The sequence below is a fragment of the Phasianus colchicus genome, chromosome 5, assembly GCF_987193195.1.
Source record: "Phasianus colchicus chromosome 5, bPhaCol1.hap1.1, whole genome shotgun sequence".
NCBI classification, from domain to species: Eukaryota; Metazoa; Chordata; class Aves; order Galliformes; family Phasianidae; genus Phasianus; species Phasianus colchicus.
Window position 1 is genome coordinate 35,291,237 of NC_143440.1, and position 12,857 is coordinate 35,304,093.

Genomic DNA, 12,857 nt, shown 5'->3' on the forward strand with positions numbered 1-12,857 from the left:
CAGTAACTTACCCTAAAATAAATTTTGGCTTCATAACAAATTGTTTTTAAAGATGCTAAGTTGAAAGCTTTCACAAATATTAAATAAATACGGAAGCTGAAATGTGGAGCTTTAATTACAATAAAGATCCTATCTCTTAGCTGGAAATGAGAAAGGTAATTGAATGGCGTTAGTGTGGAATAAGATGTTGCATTAGGAAATGGAGAGCAGGAGGCAGAAAGGAATGTAAATGTAAACGCGTCTTTATTTTTCTTCACCTTGCTATCCAGCTTGGCAGCCATAAGGACCTCTTTCTTGCTGTCTTGTCTTGTTGAATCTACAGGATTGTTTAGCTCCCGTTCCCCAGCTTTTACTCTTGGCATGTCTGAGAGTTTGTCATTGAGTGAGAAAAATGGCACTTTCCTCTAAACCGGGACATCTGCTTCTTATCAGCACTTTTTGGAATAGTTGGCTCTTTGGGAAGTAACTGTCTCATTGATATGACATATCTGGGAAATCTGTCAAAAGGTAACTAGTAGTGTTTGTGGCTATTCAGTAATCCTATAAAATTTTACTTGGTGTCCATCTAATTCCTCACATACCTGTATAAGAAAACTACTGCCCTGACGAGCACTTTCTCTAGTAAGTTGGTTATGTACACAGTAATGCCTGGTGATGAGGAAGCTGAGTGGACTCTCTGTATTGATCCATATCAGTAGGTGCTGTGTGTGTTGCGTACTGTGGGCAAAAAAAGGAGCTGAGTTTTTCAGGATGTTCAGTCAGTTTTCTTCTTGTGAAGAGCATGAAGTTCATGCTTCAAAAACCATTGTCCCAGATTTTGGAGAGTAAGTATGTAACTGCCATTAATATTTCTTTTCACGCTCTAAGTAGTGTGGCTATGTGCAGTCAGTGAGTTTTCTTTGCTGCAGTACTCTGTTTTGCCCTACCCAAACAGTCAGAAATTAGCATGGAGTTGTGAAGAATTTTAAGCAGTTTGCAATGAAAATTAGTTAAGAACTGTAAATCTACTCTTACAATTTGAAGTATCTCATGTTTAAGTTATTTTATTTAGAAATTGACCTGTAGACAAATGTTTTGAATTAACGTATTTGTTTTATGTTGTAGAGTTTTACATGCCATCTGAATAAATTTGTCTTAAATGAAACACCAGCTAAGATAATACAGGCACTGCCAAATTCAACAATAATTTATTTATCTTAATGAGATGAAGTTTCCAGATTTTGTGAAATCCTTTGTTAGTTGGATGCCTTTTGTCTGGGAAAAATGTTTTAAACCTAAAGACATGGATTTTTAACTCCTTGTAAGGAACTCAAATTTACTTAAGACACAAAAGGAAGTGAATATAATGCAAAGTCTGGAAAAAATCGTAATGGCTTCTTTGCAGTTGTTTTCTGTCTCTAGAGACAGTTAAGGAAGCTTACAATGCAAATTAGAGTTGTCCAGTCTTGTGGAGACAGGTCACAGAACATGTCTGACATGCTGGATACCAAATTCATTTGGTATCTGAATGAAACACCTGGAAAAAGGCTGGCAGTTCCTGTCTGTTGTCTGTACAGTAGTGTAAGATAGGCACAGATCATTAGTTTACCTTTCAGCTGAGTAAGGTATGATCAATGCAGGGCCTTACAGCAGTGTAACTATGGCTGTGAGTACCCTCTAATATGGGCACAAGGCAAATACAGCTTTGAGAGGAGCTCTGCATCTTTTTTTTTTTTTTTCCTCATTCCATACAACTTTTATGTGATGCCAGTCACAGTGACAAAATAAGATATTCTTCTACCCCTAGAAGTAGCAAGTGATCAGTTCTGAGTTCACTTCATGGAAACTGCTACAGAGATAGAGCTTATAAAAATATCCCTGAATACGAGCTTCTACAAAGGCTGAATTAAATTGAGGTGCTGTTCTGCAAGAAACTGCTCTTCTCAGTGTGTTTGGTAGGTAGCAATGAGAAACAGGAGTGTTATGTGTATGGTACTGTAAGGCAAGTGGCTGCCTGCATAAGCTGACTGCCAACAATTTTCAATAGTAAAATATTCTTGTGACTTTTTATTTCATATTCTCGTCCCTCTTACTGTACTCAAATGTGAAATATCCTAATTTTCTTTTCTTCTTTTCTCTTTCCTTCTTATCTTTGTTTTTTTTAATTATTTTTATTTTTTATTTCCTTATTTGTGTTCTTAGGAATAATTGTAGTAGGATTCAGAAGCAAGTGAGACTTCCAGTGTTTTTCTGTTGCTGCCATTAGAACAACCACTGCACTGGGTTAAAAGGTGCCATAGCAATTTTTCATGCCTCAACAACATTGGGCAAAAAATGTTCAGAATCTTTTAACCTGAGAAAAAGCGTGGTGACTCATGCCTCACTCTGCTAACATCATTTCAGTCTCCCAGTTACCACAATGTGGAGCTGAAATGCTTCCAAGGCAGTGAGATGGAGATCCACTCTACCAGTCTCCTTTTGGAGTCATTGCATAGCTGAATTTGTTCAGCAGGATTTAGTTAGTGGCCAGAAGTTAAGGCTTTGTAAGCTGAGCCATTTGCTGTAGTGCCACATTTTAATATAAAAACTGTGATGGAACATCAGGTTTCTAAATCAGTGCTGGAATGCATTCTTCTGTGTCCAGATTGAAACTGATCAGATGTGCAAAGCTTGGCTGTCTGTGCAAGATGCACTGAGTGCTGTCAATAGTTGCATGGCCATCTGATGTCTTCCATAGAACTTTTGCCTTTTGCAGTAGTTGTGGTGTCCTCTCTAAAAAAGGATTTTCACAATTTGGTCTGCATGTGATAACTCTAGAAATCTGTCATAATAAGTGTTAGCCAGGCAGTCTAATTATGAAGTGTTCCATCTTTATTGAAATAGCTCATTCACACCAACAACTCGTCAGATTTGAAAGGAAAGCTCCCAGTCTTATCTGGAATGATACTGTACTGGATTTAGGAATTTCCTGCTTGTCTACATTGAGTAATTGTCTCATTGACTGAGAGACTTCATGTTCAGCACAAATTTGACTGTATGTATGATGACATGAAGTTTGCAGCTGCAGCAAAAGCAGAGTTTCAAACAAAGCTCCTCTTCCAGTTTAATATTTGTACATCCCTGCTTAACTTGCATTTTCACTTCTACTGTGAGAGTGGTGTCAATTTTCTGACATTGATAATGGTAAGCATTTTTTTTTCTGGCAATTTATTTAAAAACATTTTAGTTGTGATGACTAAAACCTTTTGAAAAGGAAAAAGGTATTTGTCATAGTATGAAGAATTAGTTTGAGTTAATAAATTCTAACACTTACTCTTACCCAGACTAGAAAGCTGGATGTGTATTTTGAATACGAGGAAAAAATAATGAGCAAATCTACTCTGGATAAATCTCTGCTGGACATGATTTCTGACCCAGATGGTGAGTACCTTAAATCTGAACTTGGTGTCAACATGCTTTGAGATGCAATAAACATGTGCTATAACTTCGTGGACAGTAAAGAGCATACGTGTGTTGCAAGCTGTGCAACTTTATAAAGGAAACAGCTTGTCATTGATTCCAGTAGTGGTCTACCGTGTTTATTAAATAGGCTGAGTAATATGTTAAAAACATGGTGACTTTTGCAGTTCCACACAGATCCATTTCTAATTCTGTGTTGCTGAAGGCCATAAGATTTTAACTACCTTGCTTGTCAAGTATTTACTAATACAGTGTGGAGTTGTGTGTTCTGAACAGTGCTGGTTCTTTAGAATCCAACACATCATAAAGCCAGAATGGAGCAGGGCATTTCATTGGATTTGCTTAGGTAAAAGGGCAGTAGTGTAGGTAGATCACCTTTGCTTGGGGGGTAGGGAGAGAGATGGGTTGTAAGATGGTGGAGAAAAGGGAATCAAGCTATAACCAGCCAGCTGGCTGACAGACACATGGGGGTTTGATGTGCCTTCACACAGCTGTGGCAGATCTGTTATCAATACCCAGCAACAGAGCTTCCCAGCTGATTCATGTCTGGTTACTACATACTAAAGCTTTACATACTGGCTGGTACTTGGGCTCTCTATCAGCAGGAGTCACTGGGAACTGTTCTGTAAAAGGCCCAAACCAGAATGTGTTCTTGGCTTTTTGCAGTGCCGTAGCAGAGGCAGTGGCCTCACATAACTGTCACTGAAACCTTTTAACAATGAATATCTTGGGTGTGCACAAGAAAAAGATTAGACATCTAAGCTAGAGTTTTCTTTATAAGCTAGATATTCAGTTGTTTATAGTAACTAATTAGCATTTCATATACTTTGCCTGGATAAAAGACTGATGAAACAAAAGGATTTAAGTACCATGTTTTTTTTCTGTGTATGCTGTCTTGCAAAACTAGATAGCTTCCAATTGTGTGATTTGCTGTTAGATACCAACAGGGAAAGCTTGTTTGAAGGACTAATGCATCAAGTCTTCCAGCACACTCAGTGGTGAATATTTGTTTGTATGATCTGTGGGGCACTTGCCTTATGGACAGTGATACCTGCAGAGCTCTTCACAGTGGCAGACCTGAGCACTTACCTGCTTTGTCCTCCCATTTTTGCTGTCTGTTAGCGATTTACCATTCATGGCAGTTAGCTGTTTCCCAGTTCAGGGGATGTTACTGTATCATGGAGTGGTACTAAAACCAGAGTTACTGATTTTGCTTTTCTCCATTAGTGAAGCAGTAGCTCTGATGGCTTCCCACTGAATATAAAGTTGTCCTATTTGAGGTTTGTCAAGTTAAGTTTCCTGCAGAACATTTATCATCCCTGTCCTCCTCCCAGGCTGTCACAGGCCGTGGCTTAGGGAAAAAGAAAGGGAAGCACTTAACAAGCAGCCTGTCTGGGACTTGCAACTGTTTATCACAGCTGTGTTTTATACCAACATTTCAATTAATTTCACCAGGAGAAAAGAAAAAAAAAAAGTGTTTTCCTAAGATTTATATAAGTGTACATGATATAATCTAAGCATTTATTTTGAATTTATTTATTTTTTTTGGTAGGAGAAAATATCACCTGCTCATGTCTAAGCAAGACACTTTTGTGAGCACAAACCTCCCAGGAGTTTTGCAGGCATGGTAAATATGCTCAGTGAGGGAAATGCTATCGTGTTCCAGCAGGTATTGCCATAAGCTATAAACTGGCAAGTTGGAAACCAAGTGTCTGAGTCAGTTACAGAGACCAGGTTCTCTTACAGTGTCTCTTTAGGACATACAGAGTGCGTTTTGAGCCAAGTTGACTCCAAAGGGATGTCTACCATGAAAGCTGTTTGTTGGTTCCCATGATACAAAGTTTTTCAGTTTTTGATCTTCTGGCTTACTAGTATTTGTTGAAGGTTATTAAAACTTTATGTTTTGGAATCAGTTGAATCAAGTCATGAATGTTCGTTATGACAGTGCTTACTATGAGAGAGGCTTCTGCCAGACTAAATATGTGCTTGCTTACAAACAAAAGCTGCATATTGGATTAGGTGATTCCCTGCTGTTGTGATCCATATTCCATAGCTGGGAAGTATTTTTCTCTTCCCCATGAGTATGGAACAGTGTATTTTTTTTAAGTATTGACTGCATCTAAAGGCAGCAAGCAAGCTTTTCTAATGAAGTGCTGGACTACAGATTTGAAACATTTGTTTTGAGAAGTGTTCTCTATTATTTGTGGTTTTCTGCTAGAAAAAAAGTAGATGCTGTTTGAATTCTGACATAGTTGGTTATAGTCTAAAGAACACAAGGATGGTCAGATCATCTGTTTGCTCTGGCAGAGATGAATTTTGATTCCCATTGATAATGCTTCCCAAATATTTGTTGTAATACTTTTCTCCAAGGAAATGGTGTGCTAATAATTCAGGAGGTGAAATCCTTCCCAGAGACAAGTTGGTAGTTCAGTGTTTTTTTTCCTGACCAAAGGTTCGAACGTAAGTGCTTTTTCAGCTCTCAGCTGTTTCAGTACAGCCAATTCTAGAGCTGCATAAACAAATTGTAGAGCTGAAAAGAAAATGCTGTGGCTTATATTTTCATGATTTTCTTCAGTCTTTTTCACAGTTCTACTGTCTGCTGAATGCTTGCAGTTCACTCCTAAAGTTAGACGTGTAATGCCAGGAGGTAACTTACTTTGTATGTTACCCTTACCTGCAGAGCAGTGTTTGCTACAAGCAGATCTGGCAGGTGTAACTCCTTCAGAAACAGTGAGCTTATTAGTAATTTTTAAATAAAATGCTGAATGTCTTTTACTACTGTGTGTATTGAACAAAGCCATGAGGAGAGATAATACATATATAATTCAGACCTTTATTTATAGAAATGGTTGTTACATGCGTACATCGAAGGGCATTTAACACTTCATAGTTACAGTTCTTCTTATGTGTTTCACTGCAGCAGGAACTCCTGAAGACAAAATGCGACTATTTCTTATCTATTACATCAGCTCATCTCAGGCACCTTCAGAGGTACATTCTTTACAGTTCATGACATCGCGTTTTACCAAGTAGGCTTTTCTGTGTTTGATCAGCCTTAAGTAGGTATTTCTGCTTCTCTGTGAACAGAAGCATGATATGCCCGGGTAATACAGAAACTTAAAATAAATCGTCTGGTTTTATCAAGGAACCTGTTTGTCAAGCACTAGCTACTGCTGTGAAGGATAAGCATGACTAGTAAGAAGGAAGGTTGTCTTTTGAACCATTCAGTTTAGAGTTACTATGAAACTCATCTTGGTACACTTTCCACTCTTAAGTGGATTTTAAAAAGTTTACATGACACTTTTCACTCTATCCTTGTACGTTCCAAAGTAATTTGGTTAGTTGACTAGTGGATGCACAATGCAGAAATGCTGTTGTCAGAACAGGTCAGGAGGCAATTTCTTAATAGTTCATTAGATCTTATGATTAATTTCAAGGACGTTTTCTATTATGCTGTAGAAATATTGTAATATAGAATTAATATAGATGGAAACATTTCACAATGAAATATTATACTGACTCAGACTAGTAGAAAAAATGAGCTTGGGTTGGGTAAGATGCTCTTCATTTTCACTGGCTGCTGTTGTGACACTTTACATAAAGCACGATGCGGTCAGGTTTCTGAAGGATGTCGATATTGTAAACTGTTTCCTTAAAATGCATTTGCTACAAGTAGCTTTCACTGAACTTAACTGTATTTGTGGAATTAAATTCTGTGCGCTTACATCTAAGTTGTATTTTTGTACTTGGTAGAGGATGGGATTAATAATTGCTTTTTATCTAAATATTAAATAAGCAAACTTATAGTATCAGTGAAGTTAATGTAATCTTATATTCCACATGGACAGTTAAGAGTAGTTTAAACTTGTTGCGATTCTGCACTTCATAATTTCAGATTGATTTGGACCAGTATAAAAAAGCACTGATGGATGCGGGTTGTAATCTAGCTCCTCTGAGCTACATAAAACAGTGGAAGTGAGTAATTTCCATTTTTTTTCCTATGTGAGGCTGTAATTGGGGTAACTTTACAGAATTCAGTGTGGGTATCATACAGTGTAAATTATCCGTAAACATTTATTCTGGCATAAACTTTGCTGTCATTGTTATGATAATACATGCAAAATCTTACTTTACCATGGAACTCTAATAATGCCAGAACCCTACTCAGTGTGATGCATATCAGTGTTCTTAATTATCCAAGACAGAAAAAATGTATTGAATTTGGTGAAAAGTTGGGTTTGCTCAGCTTCCAGATTTTGTGATTCATGCCAAAGGGCTGCACTGCCTATCAGTTACTGTACATCTTATTAAAATAAATTCCTATTAAATACAAAATCTAATTCCTTTCAGCTCCTTAATCATTGTAGATGTAGACAAGAGGGATGCACATGAGAAATAGTTTCTTCCAGAAACAGTTTGAGAAGCATAAGTATTTTCACTTTGAAATGACTGGAGTGGAACACTGTACAGCAGGATGTGCCATGAGATGAAGCATTTGATTTCTACCCCTGCTTTCATAGGGCTTTCACTAAGATGGCTTCAGCTCCAACCAGCTATGGAAACTCTACACCTAAACCTTTGGGGTATGTTTTTGATTAATTGTCAGTAAACCTTTGGGTTCTTCTGGTTTATTTCAGTAGTACTGAAAGTGTAGTTAGTGTTGTATGTAGCCCAGAATAAAACATTTCCCTATTTGAAAAATTTGTTTTTTAAATTACTTAGCTCCCATTAACAGTGCATAGGACTTGCATAAAAGAAAAATTTAAAGAAAAGGGATAAGTGGCTAAATCCAGAAAGGAACTTAATATAGTGATTCCTGTTACCTTCACATGAAGTGTATGGGCTGTCATAGGAGAATTCAGCAAGAAACTAAGACAGCCAGCATGCTCAGCCTTATTTAATCCATGGCAGGAAACAAAAACAGCCCTGTGTATTCCAAATGGGTCATCTCTAGGGCAGGAAGCAAGAATGCACTTACTTTTCTTAGGATCTCCTGGAGAGAGTGTAGTTGGTTATTTTAAGACACGGAATGAGAAGGTAATGGCTGTGCATAACCCAGAGAGATTCCTCGTTACCAGCTGTACATTCAGAAGTGTGCTGTCATAAGGAAACTGTCACAGTAGTTACTGATTTTCCCATGTCAGTATCAGAATTCTTTGTTTTCTTAAGTTGGGAAAAAAAAAATAAATGGAGCATTCAAATCCTTCCACTCCTGAAGGCTTTAACTGTTCAGTGGATCAGAGAGTAGAACACAAGGCTCCTATTGATAGCTGAGAATCTAACTGCTCAATTATAGGTGTATTCCCAAATGCTTGGTTTGCCATGCAGTTTGAAAAATATCTTATTTCATGAAAAACTGAATTAGTACCTTTTGTTGCTTTGGCTTTAATAGGAATTGGATATTAATTTTAAGCATAAAAATTACATGTAACGTTTTCTTTTTTCATTTGCAATGTTGTTTTGGTTTTCAGTCTGTTTTCACGTGTTATGAATACAGGATCACAGTTTGTGATGGAAGGTGTGAAGAACTTGGTACTGAAGCAACAAGTAAGTTTATAGACCATGCATTGTCAAGCAGTTGTGAACTGAGGAAAATGACTTCTGTTACCTCTGTCATACTATGAGGACTGCTCTGAAAGTAACACCTTCTGTATTTTATTATGGTGGCCCACAGTGGCAGAGGAGGAGTCTGGAAAAAATGGCACCCATTGTCATTCAGTGATGTTTGCTGAATGTTTGTGGATACTAAACAGTGGATGAGAGCACAGTGAGGCCATGCGTGGTCAGTTTCAGCAGTGTGACAGCAGGTCCCCTCCAGTGGATTTTGACAAGCGTGGCATGCAGGCTCTTGTTCATGGCTGACAAAAACACAGAGCTAATGTAGACTGTGTTGAAAACAGGGCTTTGTAGCTGAGAATTTCCTCTGTTAACAGAGTTCTTCTCTTTGTATCTGTTGTAGTTTCTGGGGAAATAAATAGGATACGCCATTTTCAGCATGACCCATGTTTATTATGCAGATTAGTCATTCATAATGGAAAATTTAAGTTTGTTGCCCTGTATGTGGTGAGTTTGTATTGGAAGTTACAGAGGTGGATGATTAGAATCACAGAATCATTAAGATTGAAAAAGACCTAAGATCATCTATGCCAGGAAAAGAGCTTTACTGATACAATTATGAAGTAGTGTCCTAGAGACCTCCTGACAGAAGTCTTAACATACTGAGACTCCACTTCTCTACTTTGGATATGTTTACTAAAGAAGAAGAAAAATTTGTCCATGAAGGCTTCCTATTAACCTCAGATGTAATAAAAGGACTGAAGCAGAATATTGCATTTGTTATGGTAGTCACTCCTCTACTAAAATTGGATAAAGTACATTTTCTAAGATTTGGAAGCATTGTGTTGCTATTGAAACTGAATTAGAACTAGCAGCAAAAAATAAAGTTTGCCAACATGATTCCAGGTTATTATTTTGCATTACAGGTTAAATCCTTAAGGTGTTATAGGCAGTGCAGTTATTGAGTTTCCTAGTCTGGCTTGGTGTTTGTATTGCCCACTAGAAAATAGCTCTAGATGTGAGAATTTCCTTGGTTGAACAGAGGGTTAGTTTGGCTTACAGAAAGCACTGTTCATTACATGCATCTCAGGCAATTTGTTTTGTCTGCACTATCTGCTATTACATCTTATATTGTGGTTGCCTCCTTTCTGGAGGCATTCAAAGCCAGGCTGGATGGGGCTTTGAACAACCTGGTCTGGTGCGAGGTATCCCTGCCTATAGCAGAGGGATTGGAATTGGATGATCTTAAAGGTCCCTTCCAACCCAAACCATTCTATTCTGCCAATGCTACTCTGAATTCCACGCACTTTTGGAAACTGAAGTTCCCCTGGAACTAGTAAATAATTTAATACAAGACATAATAATGTCAAAGGACTTGATGACCCAACTGTTAGAAATCACAGTAGTTAGTTAGCTAACTGTTACTGCTGTGTCCATAAATGACATATTAACTATCAGTACATTGTATAGACCATTAGCACCAGGAGAATTTAAAATACCTGAAGTTCCTTTCCCAGTAAGCAGCAGAAATGCTTTTGTGATTGACTATTACAATGGCAATTTCTTCCAGTGTGAATTTAGTAAAGCATGGCTTAGGGATATAGAATTTGTAAACTGAGGCTCTTGGAATGTGCAAAAGTAAGAAATAGTGCTTCCTAACTGTTAGCTGAAATTCACCCAGTCTTTTTAAAAAAAAAAAAAAAGCACCTAGGAAAAGAGCCTAGATCAAATAAGCCATGTTGCTAAACATTTCCACTGTGTAACGTTGCAAAGCCCACGAAGTAAACATTCTTGTGTCTCCATTGCTGGAAGGTTCTGAGATGGCAGTGCATATACAGCTGTGCAGCATGGCACTTCCTGGGCACCTGTTCATGATGGAATTTCCAGAACTCTGAAGTAAAGCCGGCAGCTTCTTGAAACAAAGAAGTTGGGGTGGAGGGGGGTCTCATGCTGAGTGTTGACTGCTGAGGAAGCACTTCAGCTTTGAGATGTAATTACTTAAATAAATAAATAAATAAATGATTGCAGTACCATCACCTGAATTACTTTTTGTCCAGAGTAGTTATTGTCTACTTTGGTACTTTTCAGCTTCTTCAAAACATAAGAGCCTAACAGTTTAAAGTAGTGTTGCAAATGTTCTATTGATTATCCTCTGAATAAGGCTTAGTAAGCAATTCAGTATTTCATTAATTTCATGTTTTGTTTTGTAGAATCTGCCAGTCACACGTATATTGGACAACCTTATGGAAATGAAGTCAAACCCAGTGAGTATAATTGCTTTCACATAAGAGATAATTGTCAAGTAGGTAACTGTCAAAGAGATAAGTTGTCTAATGAAATCTTTAGGCTTTGTAATGGTAATATACCCTATCTATTCTTTGTTCACAATAATGCAGTGCTTGATTTCACCAACAGAAACATCTTCATTTTATTATTATTCCATACAATTTATTTAGCATAAAAGTGGTATCTTAAGACATTTGATGGTGTTTCAAACTATCTTTTTTATTGGGGGGAAAGGGGAAGGAGGCCTGGACTGAGCTTTTGTGTTATACTGATCTTCTATTGCTCCTGAATTTGTAGAAGTTAAACAATGGCCTGAAATGGTTCTTGAATCAAAGGGATTTCTTTTAAGAGCACAGTATTAAAAGTTAAGTAGATACGAACAGGGTTAGTACAGAAAGTTTTCCTTCCCTCATCTTTGAAACTTTGTTGTTTGGAGGAAAATATTTTAGCAGTCTTGCATTTGAAGCCAGTTTGGTTGGTTGCTTTGTTGGGAAAGTCTGCTTTTCCTGTTTTCCTGTGAAATCTTAAACTTGCCAAAGTTAACAAAGCTTTGATTGTGCACAGTCAAGACAAGTGCTAGAACGTACAGCTAAAAATAGCCAAAAATCTTTGTCTAAGCCTTTTTCTTAATTCCTTCAATGAACCATTGATGTGACCACCCTATACATAAAATAGTAATATGATGTGGCAGACACTCAACCTTTGAAAATGACTTTCAGGTGATTTTTTCAGAACAAGTTTAATGACTGTTTCTCATTTTAATGAGATCATAATCACTCAAGATATAAAATGGTAATATGTCACATTAGTTGATCTGTATACATCAAGTATACAGGTATGATAAACCCCTTTGAATTCCTCTTGTTAAGGAATAATAGTACGAAAATAAATGTAGTACAAAGAACACGTGGATTTCTGCATTATTCAGAACTGGTCTGCTAGTGCCATTTGTATCCAGCAGTCCATCTTTTAACAGCGTATGCCTGTATGAGTTAGCAGTTCACTTGTCAGCTCTTCTGAGCTATGCAGGATGAATAGGTTTCATGGTGGGCTCCGCACTGCAGTGGTTATGACAGAAACATAGGTGATGTGCACATGGAAAGTAGCAAAATATAGTAGATGTAGAATAGTCTATTTGCTGCTTCAGATATTAGCAATAGGTAGAGGCAGGTAAATAATAGAAGCATAGATAAATAACCAATCTCTAAGTAACTTTTTTTTAATTGTACTTTATAGGTAGTGAGTCATGATTGTTAGGTGGAAATAAATAGGTGTTATTTTCAGCAGCAGAGTAGAGTGTTGTCCTTAGTTGTAGGACTTTGAAAAGATGTACAGGGTTAATGTATCTGGTCAACCAGTAGAGGTCACTCACAATACTTAATATGGAAATCAGAAGTTAAAAACTGGTAGGTGAAAACTTACTCAAAATTTGAAAATAAATGCTAGCTTCCTCAGGCTCGAAGTTTAGGAACTTAGCTGGAGAAGTTTGCAGTTCATATGTTCTCTTGTTGCTGACATGACGCTCTCACCTTGTAGTCAGAGAAGACAGCCAAGATCACTTTGCTAACATAGTCCAA

General features: G+C 37.4%; 1 protein-coding gene across 2 annotated transcripts in view; it reads left to right on the forward strand.

Annotated features, from left to right (window-relative positions):
• SCFD1 (sec1 family domain containing 1) overlaps window positions 1-12,857 on the forward strand; it is a 45,083-nt gene that overhangs the window by 22,336 nt on the left and 9,890 nt on the right. For both annotated transcript variants that reach the window (XM_031593757.2, XM_031593758.2), the window contains exons 15-20: window positions 3,303-3,399; window positions 6,359-6,429; window positions 7,334-7,413; window positions 7,959-8,021; window positions 8,910-8,985; window positions 11,205-11,258. In XM_031593757.2, the coding sequence (XP_031449617.1) occupies window positions 3,303-3,399; window positions 6,359-6,429; window positions 7,334-7,413; window positions 7,959-8,021; window positions 8,910-8,985; window positions 11,205-11,258 (441 nt within the window). The remainder of the gene's footprint in view (window positions 1-3,302; window positions 3,400-6,358; window positions 6,430-7,333; window positions 7,414-7,958; window positions 8,022-8,909; window positions 8,986-11,204; window positions 11,259-12,857) is intronic.